This window comes from Panthera tigris, chromosome C1 (assembly GCF_018350195.1).
Source record: "Panthera tigris isolate Pti1 chromosome C1, P.tigris_Pti1_mat1.1, whole genome shotgun sequence".
NCBI lineage: Eukaryota > Metazoa > Chordata > Mammalia > Carnivora > Felidae > Panthera > Panthera tigris.
In genome coordinates, this window is record NC_056667.1 from 12194271 (window position 1) to 12207586 (window position 13316).

The window sequence follows — 13316 nt, forward strand, 5'->3', positions numbered from 1 at the left end:
TTGGCCATCTGGATGTCTTTCTTGGAGAAATGTCTGTTCATGTCTCCCGCCCATTTTTGATTGGATTGTTGGTTTTTTGGGGGGTTGAGTTGTATAAGTTCTTTACATATTTTGGATACTAACCCTTTATCAGATATGTCATTTGCAACCATCTTCTCCCATTCAGTAGGTTGTCTCTTAGTTTTGTTGATTGCTTCCTTTGCTGTGCAGAAGTATTTTATGTTGCTGTAGTCAAAGAGCCGATTTTTGCTTTTGTTTCCCTTGCCTCGTGAGACATATCTAGAAAAATGCAGCTATGGCCGATGTCAGAGAAATGACTGCCTATGTTCTCTTCTAGGAATTTTATTGTTTCAGGTCTCACATTTAGGTCCTTAGCCCATTTTGATTTTATTTTTGTGGATGGTGTAAGAAAGTAGTCCAGTTTTATTCTTTTGCATGTTGCTGTCCAGTTTTCCCAATACCATTTGTCGAAGAGACTGTCTTTTCCCCCAGTGCATATTTTTGCCTCCTTTGTTGAAGTTTAATTGACTATATAATTGTGGGTTTTTTTTTTCTGGATTCTCTATTCTTTTTTTTATTTTTTTTAATGTTTATTTTATTTCTGAGAGACAGAGAGAGACAGAGAACGAGCAGGGGAGGAACAGAGAAAGAGGGAGACACAGCATCCGAAGCAGGCTCCAGGCTCTGAGCTGTCAGCACAGAGCCCGACGCGGGGCTCGAACCCACAAACCGCGAGATCATGACCTGAGCCAAAGTCAGACGCCCAACCAACTGAGCCACCCAGGCGCCCCTCTGGATTCTCTATTCTGTTGCATTGATCAACGGGTTTCTTTTTGTGCCAGTTCCACACCGTTTTGATTACTATAGCTTGGTAGTATATCTTGATATCTTGAATTTTGATACTTCTAATTTTGTGCTTCTTTTTCAGAATCGTTTTGGCTATTCAGGGTCTTCTGTGGTTCCATACAGATTTTAGGATTATTTGTTCTATTGTGTGAAAAATGCTTTGGTACTTTGGATTGTATTAAATCCGTAGGTTGCTTTGGAAAGTATGGACATTTAAACAAGATTTGTTCTTCCAATTCAGCTGCACGGAATATCTTTTCATTTGGTTGTGTCATCTTTAATTTCTTTCATCAGTGTTTTATAGTTAACAGACTACAGGTCTTTCACCTCCCTGGTTAAGTTTCTTCCTAGGTATTTTATTATTTTTGGTGCAATTGTCAATGGAATTGTTTTCTTAATTTCTCTTTCTGCTGCTTCATTATTAGCGTCTAAAAATGCAACCGATTTCTGTATATTGATTTCGTATCCTGCAACCTTACTGAATGCATTTATCAGCTCTGGTAGTTTTTTGGTGGAGCCTTTAGGGTTTTAAATATATGGTATCATGTCGTCTGAGGATCATGACAATTTTACTTCTTCTTTACCAATATGGATGCTTTTTTCTTTTTGTTGCTTGGTTGCTGTGGTTAGGACTTCCAGTGCTATGTTGAATAAAAGTGGTGAGAGTGACGTCCTCGTCTGGTTTCTGACCTTAGGGAAAAGGCTCTCAGTTTTTCCCCACAGGGTATGATCCTAGCTGTGGGTTTCTATTTAAGGCCTTTATTACGTTGGCGTATGTTAACTCTAAACCTACATGTTGAGGGGTTTTGTCACAAATGGATGTTGAACTTTGTCAGATGCCTTTTCTGCTTCTCTTGAAACGATAATTTGGTTTTTTCCCTTTCTCTTGTGTAGAACGGGTATTGGCTTTTCTTTGAATGTTTGGTAGAATTCACTTGTGAAGCCATCTGATCCTGGACTTTTGTTTGTTGGGAGCTTTATTTTATTTTATTATTACTGATTCAATTTCATTGCTGGCTATTGTTCTGTTCGATTTTTCTGTCTCTTCCTGTTTCATTTTTGGTAGGTTGTATATCTCTAGGAATTCATCCGTTTCTTCTAGGTTGTCCAGTCTGTTGGCACATAATTTTTCATCATATTCTCTTATAATCCTTTGTATTTCTGTTGTGTCCCTTGTTATTTCTCCTCTTTGTTTCTGATTTTGTTTATTTGAGTTTTCTCTCTCTCTCTTTTAGGTCTGGCTAAAGGTTTATCAATTTTGTTGATCTTTTCAAAGAGCCAGCTCCTGGTTTCATCGATGTGTTCAATTGTTATTTTAGTTTCTACTTCGTTTGTTTTGGCTCTGATCTTTATCATTACCTTCCTTCTACCGGTTTTTTGAGTTTTGTTTGTTTTTTAGTTTCTAGGTCCTTTAGGTGTAAGGTTACATTGTTTAGTTGAGATTTCTCTTGCTTCTTGAGTGAGGCTTGTACTGCCATAAACTTCCCTCTTACAACCACTCTTGCTGCATTCTGAAGATTTTGGACGGTTGTGTTTTCATTTTCATTTGTCTCTAGGTATTTCTTTTTAATTTCCTCTTTGATTTCTTGTTTCATTCATTGAAACATTCTTTGTTTAGAAGCGTGTTATGTAACCTCCAAGTATTTGTGTTCTTTCCAGATTTTTTCTTGTGGTTGATTTTTAGTTTCATAGTGTTGTGATCAGAAAAGATGTATGGTATGACTACAGTCTTTCTGAATTTGTTGAGGCTTGTTTTGTGGCCTAACATGTGATTTATTCTGGGGAATGTTCCATGTGTACTTGAGAAGAATGCGTATTCTGCTCTTTTAAGATGGAATGTTCCAAATATATCTGTTAGACCCATCTGGTCCAATGGTCATCCAAAGCCACTGTTGCCTTGTTGATTTTCTATTTGGATGATGTGTCCATTGGTGTAAGAGGGGTGTGAAAGTCCCCTACTATTATTGTGTTACCATCAATTACCTTCTTTATGTTGGTTATTAGCTGCTGCATGTATTTGGGTGCTCTCATGTTGGGTGCATAAATATTTAAAATTGTATCTTTTTGCTGGATTGTTCCCTTTATGCTTATATACAGACACATTAAATTTAAAATGTCTGTTACTCACCTAAGGGAGATGTTCAAAAAACAGTTTGCTATAAGGGTCTGGAGATGGAAAGTGGGGTTTCTAAGCATCTCAGTGTGGCAGGTGGAGATCATCAAGGGGATGAGTGTCACCAGAGAGGACTGAGCACCAAGCCCTGGGGCCAGGTGGGCTGGAGCCCCCTGGGACACACTCATAGGAATGTCTGTAAGGTGGCCCTGCCTGTCGTTGGGTGTCTACTCCAATTACGTGTTCCAGATCTGGGGGATAACCCCCCGCCAATAGAATGGGTTTGGGGATAACCCCCACCTCCCAATAGAATGGGTTTGGAGACCCACTAGACCCACTGGGAGCTGGACCTGAGCTAACCCCATCGATCACCTGCCTGCTAAAAGCCTCTGCTCTGACTGGCAGGTGGCCGTGACATGTGGGTCTCTTGGAATTAGCCTCAGTTCGGAGCCAGTGTCTACTAAAACCAGAAAAGTCTGATTATTTCCTTTTCCCCAGGGCACGCCACCTGGTAAGGGCTGTGAGTTCCTTTGGAGAAGGCTAGGAGAGAGGTGAACAGGGCCTATTTTTAGCATGCAGGGTCCTTCCCTAAGAGCACCTCATTGCCCATTTTTAGGAAGTTTACCAGCCTGCTGCTAAACACAGCCATGACAGTATTTAAAATGAAACTCTATGTGTTTGCAATCAAATAAATTATATTTAAAACAACGGTAACAACTCAAAACGCACTGCTTCCTTACGATGTTACTGGACTCTACTGCGATCTATGCTCCGACATCATTCACCTCCGTCCGTCCGTCCGGGAGAACTAGTTGCACACCAGGTGTGATCGTGTATTTCTTTGCAACTCTGAATTCGTTGATGTGACATTGGCAACTTGAATGTGGCTGTTGCTGGAAGCCTCTGTACCACAGAAATTGGCAAAGGCTACAAACCAGGACTCACATTTATTGCTTTATTGATGAAGGAAAGGAGATCAATGCAGATTAACTTTAAAGGTGTGTTAGGTTGAGATTAGCACAAAAAGGCGGGGGTGGGGGGGGTGGGGAAGCTGTTAGTCCAGCATTAGCTAACTCAGCAAAGAGGTTGCCTGAGGCACCGACGGAGTGAAAGTTTTCACTGCTTCCCTTCCATTTTCTTCTTCTTCTTTTTTTAATGTTTATTTGTTTTTGAGACAGAGAGAGACAGAGCATGAGTGGGGGAGGGGCAGAGAGAGAGGGAGACGCAGAATCCGAAGCGGGCTCCGGGCTCCGAGCCGTCAGCACAGAGCCCGATGCGGGGCTCGATCCCGTGAACCGTGAGATCATGACCCGAGCCGAAGTTGGACGCTCAACTGACTGAGCCTCCCAGGCGCCCCTCCTTCCATTTTCTTCTTGGACACAAATGAAAACATCAATCCACATTTATGTCCCTGATTAGTGGCAGGTCACAGGGACCACAGGGAGACAGAGTCGGACAGCAAGCACACTCAACTTCTGAGGCGTTTTCCTGTAAAGGAAGGGAGCTGAAGAGACGAAGGCCCCGCCACCTCAGGCAGATGGGTCATAGGCAAGAAGCGGGGGGAGAAATTTGGGGCAGCCCAGTCCTGTCCCCATCTTGAGCACCAGGTCATTCTAGGGCCACACCCAGGTTCCACTCGGACGTCAGAACGCAGAGCCCAGGCCCCAAAGCCTGGCCCCAGGGCTCAGAGCCGGAACTCTGGAGATGGAACCCCAAAATCGGCCTGACACCCTAGCCCCTCCCTCCCAGGCTATCCAGCCCCCAGAAATGTTGTAAGGCTGCTGGGCAGTGACAAGGGTCCCTTGAGGACAGTGATGGTGAATCTGGGTGGGCTGCAGCCAACTGTGTGGGTGCAGGTGCACAGTGGGGAGGGAGGCAGTTTGATGGGGGCTGGGGCGGTGCTTAGGCAGTCGGATGGAGAGCAAGGCGCGCAGAGAGTCAAGCGGTACCGGGGAGTGACTGTGACACAGGCTAGGGACTCTAAGCCTGCGAAGGGGAGGGAGAACAGGCAGCCCTGGGCTGCCCAGGGGGGATGGCACCTTCAGTGGCTGCGGAGCTGGGGGCTTCATGGGGTTGGTGTGTTAGGGGAGGGAGCTGGCAGGTGAGCAGGAGGAATCCCCGGGCTGCTGGTAGGGGAGTCTGTGGTGGGCGCAGTTCTCAGTGATGACAAAGTCTAGGGTCTGCCCTGGGAGAGGGTGGAGGACAGGGTCGCTGGGGAAGGAGGTCAGGCACTGGGACGCCCGGTGCCGGCCCATCACCCACCTGGCTTCTGAAATTGTAGGTAGTGGCAGACGTCGGCCCCCTCCAGGAATGAGGGCAGAGTGACAACGATCTGGAAGTGACAGGGAAGAAAGAGCACACAGGACCCCCACCCACCTCTGGGCCCAGTCGGGGGGAGTGAGGGGGAACTGGCCACCGTTGAGAGGGCTGCAAGGGGACGCTGCCCACTGTGGGGAGCAGGTTTCTGAGGCAGCAGGAAGGTCAAGGAAACACTCTGAGATGAGATGAGCCCCCCTCACCCCCCCACCCCCCCGCACACCTGGTGGCACATGGGATGGTCTGGGAGTGGGGGCAGATGGGAGGCGGGGTCAGATCAGAGGGTGAACATCAGGCGGTACTTGGGTTCCCGTGCTAACTGTTTAAACGAGGACGAAGGGCGTGCGAGATGGGGGTTCCCGAAGGTACCATGGCTCATGGGGACGAGTGGGGGTGGCGGGGGCGGGTCTGGCCAGCGGCCTGCAGGGCTCCAGTCTCTTCTCTGTCCCGGCTGCCTCTGAGAAATGAGGAGAGTGATAACTGCTTTGCAGGGCCGTGCTGAGCATCAGGGAGCCAGGCACTGAGTGGGACTTGGGGTTCTTATAACCACAACCCCCATCAACATTGTCAATGGAAGCAGTTTGATGGGCGCAGGTGACCGTGGTGGTGGTTTCGGAGGGGTGTCTGGTTTCTCCAGAGGGTTTAATATCTGGCTGGGTTCTCAGCAGCCCAGGAAAGGATAGAGGCAGGACCCCTCTGGCCCAGCATCTTTGCAGACAGGTAGACGTCTGCAAGTGGACTTGACCTTGAGCCTTGAGGCTGATGGCTCTGTCCTGGGGAACGGCAGGGAAGAGCCCTGACATGTAGGGGGACAGAGAAACACTGACGCATAGTTCTGTTGTTCAACTTCCCCTCTAGGGTATGGACTCCACATGGCCAAGAGCCTCATGGAACCCTGGGGCCTAGCTATCAGAGCGGAGTGAGAGGGATAGGGTGGAGGGGGAGAAGGTGGGGGCAAGTTGCAGCATTAAATGGAGTGATGGGGGGGCTCACTGAGAAGGCGACCTTTAAGCAGAACCCTGAAGAGGGTAAGGGAATGAGCCCTGTGGATATCTGGGGGAAGAGCATCCTATGCAGAGGAAACAGTCAGTGCAAAGGCCCTGAGGCAGGACAGACTGGCAGCTTCATGGACCAGCAGGGAGGTCAATGTGGCTGGAGCAGAGAGGATGAGGGGGAGCAGAGTGGGGGAGGAGAAGGTCAGGGAGGTGGCAGGGGGCACATCACAGGGAGCCTGGTAAGCTACTGTGGGACAGGAGCCACGGCTTTTGAGCGAAGGAACAGCACAGTCTGCTCAAGTGTGCTGTGTGTGGAACAGAGGGGGCATGGGTGGGGCCAGGGAGACCAGTGAGGAGGCTGCCCGGCCGTCAGGTGGTGAGAGGTGGATGGCCAAGTGGGTTCCCTATTGGGTTGGAGAATTTGCAAGTATCAGAACGGGAAGCCTTGGGGTGGGGGGTGGGGACTCCAGAGGTTGGTGGTCTCCGCTCTCTGGAGCCTCCGGGACCACTGTCAGCGTGCGGGGGTTAAAACCGTGGCTCAGCTCCATGCCCCGCTGCCCCTTGGATTCCACCTGGGGTCCGCTGAAGGGGCCCTGTCACTAGAGCCAATGCTCTGCTCCAACCCCTCAGGTTACGGTCGGGGAGACTGAGGCCAGAGGACAAGGTGTCCAGGGCGGGGTCCTGGGGAATCAGTGGGGAGCTGGGATGGAGTCCAGGCTGCCTGATGCACAGCTGGGCTGGTCTCCTGGCCAGTGGCAGGTTAGGGGGTGCTGAGGCTTGTGTCGCTTGGCTGCCCCAGCCCCCACTACCCTGCTGAGGCCTCCGTCCCGAGTCCGCCGGAAACTGCCCTCTCTCCTTTCTATCAGTGATGTGCCCAAGGGTGCCGAGACCTTCGGGGTCTCCGGGAGCCCCGGAGTGGAGGTGTTCGTGATCTATGACCCAGCACGGGTGACAGTGCCCACAGGCAAGACCCGCTGGCCCCTGGACGCCAACGTGGATGTGACCGTATCCGTGGACGCGGCCAGTAAGGCCTTACATGATCTCAAGGTAAGCGCCCCACCCCCCTCCCCGCCCTCGTCTCCACAGTCAGAGGCTGCATCTCCCAACCCCCACCCAAGCTCAACCCCACCCACGTATCACCCTCTGACACCTCCATCCACGCAACGCGTGCCGATACAGCTCCACAGACACCCCGCACACGCAAGCACACCCCGGCACGGCAACGTCACACGTACACGCGCGGATGGATACGCCCATAAAAACGGCCCGCCTGCGCGTCCGCTCAAGTTCACAAGCACCTCCCCACTAAGCCCCGTGCCCGGCCTACACACAGACCCGGAAACAAGCCCCCGTAGCGGGCGGGACCCCGCAGCAACACCGCGGGCCCGCGCATGCGCGCGTGCCCGCAGACGCAGGTGCCTTCCTGGATGTGTGTGTGTCCCCGTAGCGAAGGGGGAAGGAAGGCTTCTCTCCTTCACGCCCTCGTCACTCACCCCCGGGCACCCACGGCACGCACGGCGACCCACTGGGTCACTGACTTGGCCCTTTCTCCCCCGGCAGGCAAGAGGCAGAGGCTGTGCGGCTGTTCTCCCCCTCCAGAGCAGGGGCCCTGGAGCCTGCCAAGGGTTCAAATCCTACCTCCTCTGCTTCCTAGCTGCATGCCCGCAGGGGTGGGGGGAGGGGGCCGGAGTGGCCCCACTGTGAATGGGCCTGGACTCCTGGGGCCATGTTGGGGGCCTGGACCCCCTGGTGGAGCACTTGGCGTGCATTCCGGGCCATGGGAGAAGCCGTGACCATTGGCTTTTATTGGGGAGATGTCCCATTTTCCAGATGAAGACACAGAAGGCTAGACAGGCCGAGTAACTTGCCTCCATCAATGGTGTCGGCGGCCCCTTCCCGCCCTCGTCCTCTTTGACGTCTCCACGGATTCCCGAGGGTCTCGTTGCTCCCTCTGGGATGCGCCCCGCACGGCCGGGCCCTGCTTGCTTCTTCAGCCCGGCCCTGGACCGGGGAGCCAGGCACAGCCTCTCTAGCAGGGAAGGCAGCCCTGAGTCCAAGCCGGGAGACTGTGAATCTTGGACCTTCTGCGGCGGGGAGCGTCTTGGGGTGCCCAGGGGTCCCCACCTCTAAGCAGGACCGTCCCTCCTACTCCCTCTGCCACTGCCACCTCTGAAGGGGTGGCCGTGCTGGCTCAGGGCTGACGATGTCCCCACAGGTGAAGGTCTCCTACTTCGGGCGGCAGGAGGCTGGCACCCTGGGCCACAGCGTGCTTTACCTTACCGCTGTCGGTAAGTACTGCCCCCCCCCTATATCCCCTCCCCCCTCCATGTTGCCCCCCGAGGGCCTTAGGGGAACCCCTCAGTGCAAGGCCCATGGCCATCTTCCTCCACCAGCAAGGAGCTTCTTCAGAGGCCTTCCATTCGTTCTAGAACCTCAGGGACGGAGACCCAGCAAGACTTAGGGCCACCAGAATCTAGAAACTGCACTGCCCACAGGTCACCAGCTAGACCCACCATAGGGCTCCTTTCTCTGGAGGCCTTTCTCCCACATGTCACGCTGTCGGAAATCCCAAGATACCCTGAGCCACGAGCCGCCCTCGGCCAGAGCCCGGGCAGCAGGCTCCGAGGACCGCAGAGCCAGCACCTAGAACCCGGGCCTCGTCCCAACTGCCAGAGTCAGGGCCGCCCGGAGCATGCACTTCAAGAGCCCGAGACTGGGTCCCTCCAATATCATCCAGAACCAGGGGGCGCGGCCACACGGCCCCCCGGCCTCCCAGGCGTTGGGTATGGTCCCCAGAGCAGGGCTTCCTGGGTCTCATGAGTGAAGCTTGCCTCGGCCGGGATGTCATGGGTCTGACGACGGGACCGGGTGAGCCCCTCGCAGCCCCACTCCATCCCTTTTCAGACGTGTCCCTGGACGTCGACACGGGTCGCACGGGCAAGGTGAAGAGGAACCACGACGACAAGGTGACAGTCTCCTGGCTCCCCCAGATGGAGCGGTCGACAGGCAAACCTGGGGGTGGTGGGTCCTAGGGTCTGTGGTAGCCGAGAGTGTAGGGAACCCATGTGGGGACCTGCCAAACGGGCGCGGGTGGGTGTCACTTCCACCGTGCGATCGACATGCTGCGTGACTCCCGTGAGACCCTCTCTGAGCCTCTCTTGTGCCACTTTGGAGTTGGGATTGGGTCTTTTGCTGGATGTGCCTTCTATTTCCTTGGCTGTATTTGGACCCCCAAACGTGGTAGGTGCTTCATAAAAGGTCGCTGAGTGACTGACTGAAGGCTTCTGACAGAGGAGGCTGGGGCGACAGCCTCAGTTAGACCCCAGAGAGTGAGGAGGAGGGTGGCGTGAGTTCGAGACATTACCGCAGGGCAAGTATCTGGAAGCCATCCTGGAAGGGTAGAAGGTATAGTTTATAGGGAAAGACCCTAGAGAGAAAGCCTGGGCCACAGGGACAGGCTTTGAGGACAAGATGGGGAAGGGTAGCCATGGATGGCTGCGCAGGTTGTTCACTGCACAAGGTTGCTTGGCTAAGCGGGTGAGTGGGGCTATGACACAAGTCATGTCTAGTGCCCAAGCACAGGGCAACATTTACCCAGAAAGGTGGACAAGAGTGCCATATGGGTTAGCAATGGCCCTCTGAAGTCCCCCATAGGAGTTTGAATCTGACCTATGGGACTTAAGGCTCATTTCCCAGAGCGTTTCTTTCCTTCTCTGTGAAATGGGGCAAGTGAGCCGTGCCTTGTGGGGTCTGGTGGGCATTAAGTGGAGGTGTGTCAGGGAGAGCTGCGACCAGAGGCGGGGCTCCAGCTATCTTTCCCACCGCAGCTTAGACCTCTTTGCAGGGCCTGCAGGACTGAGGGTAGGTGCCAGAGATGTCTATGCAACAGGGCCCAGGAGAGTGCTGAGACGGAGAAAGTTCCCCTGGGATTGTCCAGCCCCATCAAGGTCAGGGTGAGGTAGCCTCTGTCCCCCAGTCAGGGCCAAAGCTCAGCAGGTTGGTGGAGGTTGTTTCTGGATATGGCGACACCACCCTTCCTCCTCCAGTGTGATGGCCGGGTGAGGCCCCTGGGTATGGTTGCCCAGGTTGTTCACTATACAAGAGTGGGGTGGATCTGGGTCTAGACACCTGAAACTCCAGTGCCCACATCTACGATGCCTCTTTAAATCTTTAAGCAAACCCAGAATACAGCAGTCTCCATTTCAAAGAAGCAGCCAGCTCCAGAGCCCCTTCCCAGGCCATCCGGGTCCCGCTGACCCCCCAGTCTCTTGTTTTGCCACAGAAAACCTGGCGCTGGGGCCCTGAGGGCTATGGGGCTGTCCTGCTGGTGAACTGTGACCGGGACAGTGTCGTGTCCGCGGGGCCCGACCTCACCAACAGCCAGCTGGCAACACTGGATGGTGTGTGACCGGGGTGTGTGTGTGCGTGGCGGGGGGGGGGGGGGTTGTCCAGGGTAGTGGCGTGGGGTGGTGGAGGCTTGCGGGGTGGAGGGGGGAGCGTGTGGGTGGGGTGCAGGGAGAGTGGTCTCCAGGTACCACTCTCTCCAGACCTGCAGGACATGTCCCCCATGGTGCTGAGCTGCGACGGCCCAGACAGCCTCTTCGACAGCCACAAGCTGGTCTTGAATGTGCCGTTTCCTGATGCCAGAAGAGTGGGGGTCTTCTGCGCTAGGGGTGAGTGGCCCGGTGGGGCTGCTCTCCCCCCTGCTCCACTCGTTCTCTGCTTCCCAAGCTCTTTTCTTCTCTGACCCCTATCCCCGCTCCCTCCCGGCATCTTCCATAACGCTCTCTACCGCTGATGAACAGCCTCTCCAGCGGCTCGCCGCGTGTTACCTAAGAAGGAGGGTCCGACACGAGTCCCGTTTTACAGAGGGGGCCAACTGAGGCTCAGGCGCACGCATCCACCGTCTCCAGGTCACCCAGCCGACTGGGGTGGAGCGGGCGTCAAACCCAGGTCTCCAGAGCCCCTCCTCTGGTCGGTCAGCACGGGGTGAGCTCCGTCCAGGCTGGGTGAACTGAACCCTGAGCTGCCTTTACTCCTTTTTATAAATGGCAAGAGGTCTCTCCTCTTCCCTTCCCTCTTCCTCCTTACTGTCCTCTGTTCAAACTGACCCAGAACTTGTTGTTGTGGCTGAATGAGCCTGGAGGGAGCCCGAACGTTCCTCCTCGTGTCCCCCTGGTGGAAGTTCAGGCAGACGCCCCGCTCGGAAACACCGTGATACCGGAACATGAGCAGAGTCTCAGTCAGTCAACCCGATAGCCTTTCCTGCTGTGAATGAGAGCATGCCAGGGTGACATTTCCCAGACACCTTCGGGGGGGACAGAGGGGCACAGGACAGAAGTACTGTGGGCCAGGCACTTTTAAAAATAAATGAAGGCAGGGGCTGGGCGGGGGGGGGGGGGTGGTGGTGTCTGGCTGGCCCAGTCGGTTGAGCGTCCGACTTCGGCTCAGGTCACGATCTCGCGGTTTGTGAGTTCGAGCCCCGCGTCGGGCTCTGTGCTGACAGCTCAGAGCCTGGAGCCTGCTTCGGATTCTGTGTCCTCCTCTCTGTCTCTCTCTGTCCCTCCCATGCTCGTGCTCTGTCTCCCTCTCTCTCTCTCTCTCTCTCTCTCACAAATGAATAAACATGAAAAAAAAAAGTAAAAATACAGAAATAAATGAAGGTGAAATTCACGTCGTACAAAATTAACCATTTGAAAGTGGATAATTCAGCGGCCCTTGACACGTCCTCACTGCTGTGCGAACACCACCCCCATCCAGTTCCTAGACAGTGTCATCACCCCCCAGGGAAAACCTCATACTTCTCAGCTGTCACTCCCCCTCCCCTGCCTCCAGTCCTAGGCAGCCATTGATCTAGCCACTTTCTGTCCCTACGGATCTACCGATGTTGGACATTTCCTGTCGACGGAGTCATCCAGTATGTGGCCTTTTGCGTCTGGCCTTTCACTCAGCATAATATTTTCAAGGTTCGCCCGCATCGTAGCAGGTGTCAGCGCCTCGTTCCTTTTTATGGGTGGAAAACATACCATTGTGTGGACATACTATATTTTGTTCACCCATTCCTCCATTGATGAGCATTTGGGTATTTTGCACCTGTTGTGGTGCCTGCTTTTATCCCCGTATCTGACTTAAAGCTTACGCTGATCCCAAGAGATGCTGCCAGCCATTTTACAGGCGAGGAACGGAGGCTCAGAGAGGTTGAGTCACTGAGCCAAGGTCACACAGCTTGCGCGTGGCCGAGCTAGAGAGGAGCGGCCAAGTAGATCTAACACGAAGGTGTAGTCGGCTCGGCCCTGGATTCCGGGCCTCTGGTGTCCTTCCTCCCATCCTTTGTCCCAGCACTGGCCCCTGACTCTGGCTCCCCCTAGGTGGGACTTCCCTTGAGGACTACAAGCAGGTACTGGGACCTCAGCGTCTGTCCTACGAAGTTGAGCGGCAGCCAGGGGAGCGGAAGATCAGCTTCTTTGTGGAGGGACTCGCCTTCCCCGACGTTGATTTCTTGGGGCTGGTCTCCCTCAGTGTCAGCCTGGTGGACACGGGGGTAGGTACCGTGCCGGTGGCTGGGATGGGGGCTGAGGGTTTGGGGGACCAGTCTGGAGTCTCCGGGGCCGGGCTGGCTGGGGGCTGGGGGATCTTGAGGCCTGATGGGGCTCCCCGCAGGGCCCACTTAGTCCTCATTTCGCCCCCTAGACTCTGCCTGAGGTGCCCCTCTTCACAGACACCGTGGCCTTCCGCGTGGCCCCCTGGATCATGACCCCCAACACCCAGCCCCCCCTGGAGCTGTACGCGTGCAGGTAAGGCCTCACCTTCCTGCGCAATCCCACCATCTCTGGACCGGTAGAGACAGGAACAGAATGCCGTGTCCAGGGCTGGGCCCTCACTCACTGGATGGATTCACCGAGGGCACCCACGGGCGCAGGCTGGGTACGGGATAGCAGCAGGCTGGCTTGGGCCGGTCGGTTAAGGCCCCCAGCTGAGGTCACCGGCTCAAGCTTCAGCACCCCTGCCTCTACCCTGTCCTGTCTGTAGCAGCCCTGGAACAGCTC

General features: G+C 54.3%; 1 protein-coding gene across 1 annotated transcript in view; it reads left to right on the top strand.

The window, feature by feature from the left end:
* The window catches only part of PADI1 (peptidyl arginine deiminase 1), a 38266-nt gene that overhangs the window by 9827 nt on the left and 15123 nt on the right, over nt 1-13316 (top strand). Inside the window, exons 2-8 of the mRNA XM_042996200.1 lie at nt 7137-7317; nt 8486-8558; nt 9175-9236; nt 10553-10670; nt 10818-10943; nt 12639-12811; nt 12961-13064. Of these exons, the coding sequence (XP_042852134.1) occupies nt 7137-7317; nt 8486-8558; nt 9175-9236; nt 10553-10670; nt 10818-10943; nt 12639-12811; nt 12961-13064 (837 nt within the window). The remainder of the gene's footprint in view (nt 1-7136; nt 7318-8485; nt 8559-9174; nt 9237-10552; nt 10671-10817; nt 10944-12638; nt 12812-12960; nt 13065-13316) is intronic.